The sequence below is a fragment of the Haemaphysalis longicornis genome, unplaced genomic scaffold (genome assembly GCF_048455015.1).
Source record: "Haemaphysalis longicornis isolate Haplotype H1 unplaced genomic scaffold, Haemaphysalis longicornis Haplotype H1 scaffold_7, whole genome shotgun sequence".
Lineage (NCBI taxonomy): Eukaryota > Metazoa > Arthropoda > Arachnida > Ixodida > Ixodidae > Haemaphysalis > Haemaphysalis longicornis.
The window spans coordinates 5,384,957-5,394,541 of NW_027526422.1; the positions used below are offsets into that span (position 1 = coordinate 5,384,957).

General features: G+C 51.3%; 1 protein-coding gene across 10 annotated transcripts in view; it reads left to right on the forward strand.

The window, feature by feature from the left end:
• Positions 1-9,585, forward strand: part of LOC144144358 (pleckstrin homology domain-containing family G member 5-like) — a 609,370-nt gene that overhangs the window by 545,950 nt on the left and 53,835 nt on the right. For all 10 annotated transcript variants that reach the window (XM_077675777.1, XM_077675773.1, XM_077675771.1 and 7 more), the window contains one exon: positions 2,124-2,260. In XM_077675777.1, coding sequence (XP_077531903.1) covers positions 2,124-2,260 — 137 coding nt within the window. The remainder of the gene's footprint in view (positions 1-2,123; positions 2,261-9,585) is intronic.

Consider the following 9,585-nt stretch of genomic DNA (forward strand, 5'->3'; position numbering starts at 1 on the left):
AAAAACCAACCCAACGGGCGTCCTTAACTAAAGGAACGCGGGCGCAGCCGGTTAATCACGTATATTTTTCCTCAAATGTACCTACGGTTTTCTTTGCGCTAATCAACGGGAAGATGTAGGACAAGCGCCAGCGTTTCACGAGTTTCGAACGCTTATGACTATATAAACCGCTTGGCTTTCGAAGCCTCTCGGGTAAGCCGCGAACAACAGCGTTACCCCGGGACGCCGCCTTGGTGCTCTACATGCTTGGGTCGAGCGAGCGAGCTAGGACGACAAGGCGAGCTCCTAAAGCACTGTGCACTTAAAATAGGCGGCGTGGCGGAAGGAGTATACCGACGGCCATCGGGCGGCGTACGCCAAGCGTAAGCGCGATCACCGTCGGTACAAGACGCAACTCGTCGGCGTCGCTACAATCCCACTTAACGTTTCCCCGGCGCGACGGCGCGGTTTCTGCGGGAGCTTGTGGCCAACCAATAAACCGCAAACCACGAGCAGCTTTGCTGCTCATCAGCAGTGCGTACTGTTGGACTGGTTGATAGTTTCGTGCTAAAATAGCTACAGCGCGAAAAGTAACAAATACACGAGGGAACGACGGGATGACGAAAAAAAGTTTTCTTGGTTTCACTGGTAGCGGTGTCGTAGCCAACTTTACAAAACACAACCGCTTTACACAACAAACGCTTCCCGTGGTCGGAATTGAACCTGGGTCCTCCGCGTAACAAAGCCGACGCCTATTCGACTGCGCCATCATTATATTCGAGTCGCTCATCATTTCCTTTGGGTTCGTTGTACGAGCGTTGGCATTCAAACAACACCACACACTACACCTTTAGCGCATTCTCTCTTCAAACGAAGTTCAAATCCTCTCCGTCTAACGACGACGATGCGGGGGGGAGGGAGGGGCTGAGCTTTCTCGTGAGGGATTCGTTTGCTGTCGTCTGAGTTTGGAGGGTTCGATTCCCGGCAGCGGCGGCCGCTTTTCTGATGGAGGCGAAAAGCAAAAACGCCCGTGTGTACGAGATTTCGGCGCACGTTAAAGATCCCCAGGTGGTCAAAATTTATCCGGAGTCCTCCACTACGGCGCGCCTCATCGCCTGCGTTGCGTCGGCGCGTTAAACCCTACAATCAATCAAATCAATCGTCTGAGTTTGGACTTTCACTCGCAGGCTGCAATTTGCACTTTGATCGTTGGCGCTTTGACTTCACCACATCGCCACTTGATTTTAGCGCGCCCCCGCCGCGGTGGCTCAGTGGCTAAGGCGTTGCGCTGCTGAGCACGAGGTCGCGGGTTCGATTCCCGGCTGCGGTGGACGCTTTTCTGATGGAGTCGAAAAGCGAAAATTCCCGTGGGTTCGGGATTTCGGCGCACGTTAAAGATCCCCTGGTGGTCAAAATTAATCCGGAGCCCTCCACTGCGGCGCGCCTCATCGCCTGCGTTGCACCGGCCCCTTAAAACCCTGCAATCAATCAATCAATGATTTGAGCGCGCAAGGTAGCTTCGCGTTTCAACCATCGTCATCGTTCGACGGATGTGATTTGAATTTTTTTGTTGTTTGGTATGGCGTTCCCAGTTACCTCCCCTCCTAATAAACCATCATGCTCCTCGTCGACGCTCGTTTGGTTCTCCTCCTGTCATCATGGTTTCCCACGCAATATGTGCAACCAGCACTGATCTATACCGTTGTAACTCAGCTCCCGTAACCACAGCGCGGTATAAACGGGAGTCGCAGTTTCGATTCCATCCTGCGACGGCTGGGTTTGAAGCGTCGGCGGTGAAATAAGTTGGACTAGTGGGCAGGACGTTTGGTGGGAGGACTTGTGGGGGTGGCACCATTATCAAGGAACCTTGACGAGGTGTTGCTTCATCTTAGTGAAGCCGGATACTTTGTTTGCTGTTGGCTGTACAACGAAGCTGTTATGTCTGTGCCTCTACAGATCTTGTGGTACATCGCGGCGTCTCATTAACGATGTTCCTAAATAACGCAATCACTGGACATGTGTTTAGCATTTGCTGCTCAATGGGTCTCAGTGCATGTCGGCGTACGCCACTTGCCACAAAAAGAGATTGCTCCGCTCGCCTGTTCCCCGTTCTCAAAGAGGCCTCGCGTCGTGCTCGTACACAGGGACGTGCTGTCGGCTCTGCTGGAGCGTCGGGGCCTGGACCTGTCCAGCGTGCAGGTGATCCACGAGAACTCCCGGCGGCCGGCCAACCTCAGCCACGAGACGCACAAGTTCGCCGGAGCTCAGCTCAGAATCAAAGGTCAGTCAGCCCACTATATACCCACGCCGTGAGTGCACGCGTGGTGGCGGACGTTGACAGAGCCAAGACACTTGATGTCCAACTCTTTTCCATCTTGCCTTCTATTCTATGTATCCCGCAACGCGGTAGCAAAATGCCCCTCGCCCATATATGCGTGCCAGTGCTGTTCTCCATAATTTCAGCGGTAGCCCCGCCTCACGTCGAAGCTCCCAGGTTGAGCCCTCCAGTCGCTCTGTGATGCTTAGCGTTTCCTGCAAAGAGCGCGGTCCGGTCTTGCTGGGCCGGTAGAGTTTGCGTGCTGGCTTGCCTGGTCGGATGAGCCGCGCCTCGTGTGCTCGACGGCTTTCTCTGGAAAGGCTCAGCAGACGTGATGTTATTGTTGTTGTTGTTGTTGTTTTTTACAGCGAAGCTGCAATCGCTACCCTCAGGTGATAGTCGATGTCGCGTCGACCTGCAAAATTTTCGTCTCCACTTTCTCGCGAACTCTCTGTAGCTCTCACTCTAATGTGGGTAGCGTGGAAAAAATAATTGGCCGCTAAGACGACTCTGTCATTACGTCGAGTTTTATTTTCTTGCCCCAAGTAGTTAGTTCATGGCGAAGATGTAAACATTGTATACTTACCGCTTGCTGTCAATATATATACACACGGTCACCTACGGAGGGAGTATTATTACTGGAAACGGCTGTAACAAATTTCCCTGGGGCAAATTATATCGTACCACTCTAACACTATAGCCAAGTTTTATCTACTTTTCACAATTACGTGTAATTCCCGTCTGCTGTCGACACGTACCGGTTCGAGAGGGAGACGGACGGGCCGATGTTTGTCCCCTAGAACAAAGCTCTGGTCCGTCCAAGTGTCATCCAGCTAATTAACTAGGAAGTGTGCTGAACCGCAGATTACTAACAAACGGGCTTTGCTTAGGCTGATGTAAAACACAGCACATGCAGCTCTCCGCTCGCCATTCTTCACCATTCTTCGCAGAGTGAAAGGGCTGCGGAATTGTTTTTGTTTTGTTTTCGCGGACACGTGTCGGAGCAAAGGATGTGGGCCTACGTGTCGGTGCGATCTCCTAAATGAGCAGCTCGCTGTACTGGAATCGCACGATACACCGCGACACTGTCTGCATGCACGGCCGATCCCGCGAACGTGCAGACCGATCCCGCGAACGTGCGCGTATAATGTTCCCAAAACATGGCGGTGCATTTTGTTAACGATGCGTAGTGTTTGTGGAGGTATAAACTTCGAGATGTCATGTTGCTATGTCGTTTTTCTCTGCTAAAAAAAGAACGAACTCGCGTAGCGTTGTTGAGACGTAGAGAAAGCGCCCGGCTGCTCGGAGAACAAATCAAAGAGGGCCTGCAGGGAGGGAGGTTCGAAAACACCCGTGCAAGCGCGCTTCTCGCGGACATGTAATCTGTGCCGGATGCCTGCAGGCCTGGCGTCTGGTCCGCATAATTCCGGGTTTCAAAACCAATCGATGGGCATGTGTGTGCGCGGCGCTGTCTCTCCGCAGGCCGGTCGAAAAAAGAAGCGGCGTGGCCGCACGACCTTTCGCTGCTGACGCGTGTGCATGCGCCTCGGGTGGACACGCCAAGAGGAGAGACCCGCGGCATTCAAATGCAGATGCGTCCGTTTCGCGAGCACCGCGGCGGCTCGCAACTTTGCTGCTTCCCGTCTATTTTCGTTTTGTCACGCCGCTGGTCGGGGTTGTCCTCGCCCCTCTGTTTGTTTCATTCGTTCGGTTTACTTTCCCGCTTCTTCGCGCTGCGTTTTTCACGCATGTTAGACGGCAGACTTCCGCGTGCTTTTCTGCATCTACTTCGTTATCCCCTGGCTGCAGGTATACGCGCTGTCGCGCGGAAATGCTCCTCGCGTCTCTTGTGCCGGAGAAAGTTTGCGGGAAAAGCGCCTTCTCGCGTGACAGTCATGCTCGCCGCGTGGTGCGTTTCACCGCCGTTGTCGTGACGTTATGTTAAGCAGGGTCTATATACGCCAACGCCGGCCTGCCTGTATACAGGCGCTAGCGACGTCTTGCGCGAGCAACGCTGTGCCAACTTGGGCGTGTGGCGTTGCGTACCGACTGGGACGGGAGCGGACATGTTTTGAGGCGCGTGACCCCGGTGTAAGACGGACGAAGAGGAAGGCCGCACTTCTCGCCATTCCAAATGCACTGCTGTTGTGTTCACGATTTTTAGCGAAGCGGCACCCCATACAACCCCCGTACAAAAAAAAAAGAATAAAGAAAGAGAAAAAGTTATTATTGGGTGTTTCACGCTCCATCTCTTAACGCCGCAATTTCGTTGTGCTCTTAGTTAACCTACCGAACGCCGGCCGTGTACATTCCCCTATTCGTCTTTTAGGGGGGAAAAGCCATCTCGATCTGTTCAGGCCAGGTTATTACTTATGCAGGCGAAACACAGACTCTTTAGTGTAACGGAGATTACACTACGCGCTAAAAAACGCCAAGAAGTTTAAGTTAGCCAGCAGTCTTCTGTTACGGCGCACCCTATTGTCCGGGTGCAGATACTGCGCGCATAACCCCAATGTGAACAGTTCGAACCAGCGAATCCGTGCGCGACCAATCAGAACACATTACTTGCGCGCAGGTGAAATCCTACAGGTGTTTAACAATTTGCGGCAGAATGCATTCTCACAGCTAAAAGCAGGATCCTCCTTGTCGGTTTTGACTTTGTAAGAGTGCCCGACCAGGAGCGTGCGTGAAGCTACTGCGGAAGGAATAAATGCCAGGACGAGAAGGCTGTGGTCGGGACAGCGTGAATGGCAGCGCACTGTATGGGAGGTGCCTTCGTCGTGCAGTGGACGTACGAAATGGGATGATGGTTGCGGGCGGCGTGGTTGCGGAGCAAACTGCGAATCGAGCACCGTCATCAGACACCAACGCAATCATCAGAGAGAGAGAGAGAGAGAGAGAGAGAGAGAGAGAGAGAGAGAGAGAGAGAGAGAGAGAGAGAGAGAGAGATAATTTTTTAACGAGACCAAGAGGTCAGCCCTGCATAATGCTGGGCTCGCTACTACAGATGGTTGGTGAACATGTATTGAGGGTTAAATACTAAAACGTAGTAATAAAAAAAGAAAGAAAGAAAGAAAGCAAGATCATCGGACGAACACATGCACACACATATACACATATACAGATGACGATGATGACGTCGCTCTGTTGATAGTAATAAAGACAACGGCGGTGCCGCGACGATAACTTGGGTGGTCAGGACGAGTATGTGGTGTGCTCATGGCCATTGTCATCGAGCCGATACAGTTCATTTAATACACGCACAAGTGGACTCGTCACAGCTTGAACCTTGCATCAATTGTTGCCTATTGCGGACAGCAATAATTTTAAGAGGTCGATAACCTGGAAGTGTAAGCACTGGAGAAATGAGCTTTTTGCTGAATTCACAGGAAGAAAAGGCCATGCACGTTGTTTAAAAAAACACTGGAAGGCGTAAGTGAATAATCGCTCCTCTTCTGCACTACCTTAAAAATAGGCACAAATAAAACCAAGACGGATATTTTTTGCTATCTCTCCGCACGGGTTTTTAAGCACACACGTGGTCGATCTCTTTTGACGCTCTTCTGACGCTTTTGTTTTCTTTTGTTTTGTATTTAGCACTTGGTTATTAATTTCACTCATCGAACCAGTTTGCGAACTGGTTCGGGAAGTCATTTAGCCTAACCGTAACTGAACCGGAACGAAATGACGTCACGCCCCATGCCCGTCCAACCCTGAACACTGTTGCATATGGAACAACTAGGACGGCCCGTGGCGGGGCAGCGTGACTGCAGGCGAGCTTGTCGCGTGCCACGGTTCCATCCGTTCGGGCCGAGGCGAGGACCCAGAGGCAAACGTAAAACTGTGCGACCCGTGACCCGATGAAGGGAATAATGACGGCACAGCAAACACGCTTTCGACAAACGTTCCAACACGAGTACCAAATCCGGCAGCATAACAGCTCTCTAACTTTGCCCAAAATGAACTGGACCACTATTCGAAGCCATTTATAGGCGCACACGCAACCGCCGCAAGTCTGCAGTGGGCGCGAAAGAATTCAAGCTGCAGTCATGGGGAGGGGGGTATGGCCGCGTACCTGCTTGCTTTGCTGCAAATGTCGCCGAAATACGATAGTCTTCTGTCGCCCCTGCCTCGTCGCACCTTCTCGTGTCTCCCACTCTCACCCCTTAGGCTCTTCTCCCCTCATATTATAATTTCAATGGAGATTTTCTCAGTGCAATCCTTCAATTTCAACTCGTGTCACAGAAGTGCGCAAGAACTGTCAATAATGTTTTCAAGTGCAAATAAATCTCATCGAAAAATGCAGTTTGCATGCGTTTCGAGAGTCGCTGGGCATTGAAGGCGTGGTTAAATGGTATCTCATATGGAAATATAGTTTTTGAACTATAAATGTAGGTGTCGGTACCTCGAGCTTGAAAAATTGCGAAGCTGGATTTTCCCGAGCAATTGCGAAATGGACATATGCCGCATACGGCAAACGAAGTTTCATAAAGCAATGCAGTACATACCTAAACACAGCAGTATTTGTCAAAACCTTGCAATGTAAGGTTGGCATCAATAATTTTTCGAGTTCGCAGATATTCTCAGGAGGCTAAAATTTCGCATCTATCCACAAAACCAACAAATATGGTGTTTTGTGTTATTTTCTTCGGCTGCACAGTGATTTGTTCCTTCTTCTTTATCTGCTTCAATATATGAAGCGGGGGTGGGGGGGGGGGGGGGGGTGCAAAAAAAGCTTCAAGCACGAGATAATCACCAGCGCGCCAACTCTGCCAGCGGAGCCGCGTTGCCGCCGATTGCGCCAGCGCGCCGTTTCCACAGGTGTGTTGACCATCAGACAGCAAAAGGCACAGCGGTTGCCCTGGCGTCAATTTATCGGAACGTGAGACAATCGCGAAGAAGCGAGCGATAGCGGCATGTGTGCTGTACTGAGGCCGCGCCTGCGCTGTGCGCGGTCTCGACAGCAGGCGCCGCGCGAACCAGACGGCGCAGCGATTAGTTTTGGCCACCGCTCCCGTGGTCCGTTTACTTCAGCTCACGGCTGTACAGCCAGCGTCCCTGGGCTGCCACCGCACTTCATCGTTCCAGGCGGTGCTTTGTCCACCACATTGTCGCGGTTCCCGAAGCCGAGAGCTTCCTGCAGGGATGGGGCGGACCACCGTTTCCGTGCATTTTGTCGAAGTGTCCGAGACCAGCACAGCTCAAAATCAAGTCGGCGGACTCGTAACCGTCACCACAAGCACGGCACAGCTCAGAGCCACCGATCGAGGCCTTGTGCTCCGCGTAGATCGCCAGGGTAGGCTTCCGTCGCATAGCACGCTGCCACATCGCCTCCGCTTCCTCGCGTGTCACGTGTCTGGGCTGGGGCGGTGTCTGCAGAAACGGGCTCGCGGAAAACGGTGTACTTACTTTCCAGGAAGTACACATATTGTGCGGATGCCAGTACTGGAGCAAACACGCGTCGTCTCCCTCGAATCTTGTCAAATTTGAGATTTCAATGGTTTTGCGCGCCGAAGCTACATGTGCACCTGGGCTATGAGGCAGTGCTCCGGGTTAATTTGAACTACCTGGGCATTTTTAACGGGCGCCGAAATCTCGACACGAGGGCGTTTTCGCTTTTCGCCTGCACCTGCGAAGTAGCCACCGCGGTCGGGAAACGAACCCGCGTCCTCGAGCTCAGCAGCACGACGCCTTAGCCACTGAGCCACCGCGGCGGGTCCTGAAATCTTGTCCAAACATGATCGCTGTTCTGCCCCACTAAGAGGAAAACGGTTCGCACCACGTCGCAATGTCCAATCGCGTTGCACGCGAATGCAAGAATCCCGGCACGTAAAGGAGGCACTGACACCGCTGCTCATTCGTAACAACGCGAAGAAGCGGAGCTTACACCCAGTGCTGGTGCCGTCATTTTCGCCTTATTACAGCATCGCCTCGTCTTCCCTGGTTCGTATCTTTAGTTCCGCCAAACACACAAGGAACAAGTCCGTGACATCATCTATGCCGTATATGGCCCTCAAATTCGCGCTTTCGATGCCCTGAAGTCGCTCTCTGCGGGCATGCATGCTCCTCGACTGCCCCAAATCGCGGCCTGTCTTCCGGCTCGTTTCCCGGCGTGTGCGGGCACAGAAGCGCGAACATGCTCTCCACAACCGTGTATGTACAGAAAAGGGAGGCCGGTGGCCGCGCGTTCCGACCGCGGGCGTTGCTGCTGTCTTGGCGTTTTCTCTTGGCCAGTCGCCTCGGCCAGTGCTTCGAAGGGCCCGAGCTTCGGCGGAGCCCACTGATGTTTCACCGTTTCGGCGCAGAATGTAAGAGAGATTGATGACGCGTCGGCGAGCGCCTGCGCCAGCGTGATCTGGACCGAGTCGTTGGCGTGGCTCCTCCTCGCCTTGTTCTCGCGTCGCGCAAGAACCTCTGCCTTATGCCGGGCAATTGCCTGCAGCGCGTGTGCTCGAGTCGCTACAAAAGCGCCGCCGCCGCCCCGCAGCTTGTTCTTCTCCGCGCAACGCGTTCCGCTTCCTTTGCAGCTTATCTGCCTCGTTTCATTTCACCTGTCTTGCTCCACCCTACAGCCGATGCGAAAATAAAATAAAAAAGGTAGGAAGTGGGGTCTACCGCCAGAAACAATGCGTTGCGCCCAATAAGAAGGATATAAATGAAACAGAGGCAGGTGCCCGTGACTGGGGATCGTTGAATAACGACACGGTTTTGTATGTTGTTTGGGCTGTTGCGAACTTGCAACCATGCATCAACCAGGCGCACAGAATCGATTTCGTTGGTTGTTTATGTGTTTGTTTACATTGCTGCCATGATCCATACTGCAAGAGAGCGTCCCTCGTTGATCGGAAAGCGAACATCGGCGAACATCGAACGATGAATGTATATATATATATATATATATATATACATATATATATATATATATATATATATATATATATATATATATATATATATATATATACATATATATATATATATACATATATATATATATATATATATATATATATATATATATATACATATATACATATACATATATACATATATATATATACATATACGCATTTTTCCCCACTTTCTTTCTGACTCAAAAAATTCTTCATCTGTTTCTATGACCCACCACAACCTCCCCTTTGCTTTCCGAGGTTTTCTTGACTGCCAACCCGTACTTTCCGTCATATTTCACCGAGCCCCTCATTTCCCATTTCTGATTCGCTATATATATATATATATATATATATATATATATATATATATATATATATATATATATATATATATAT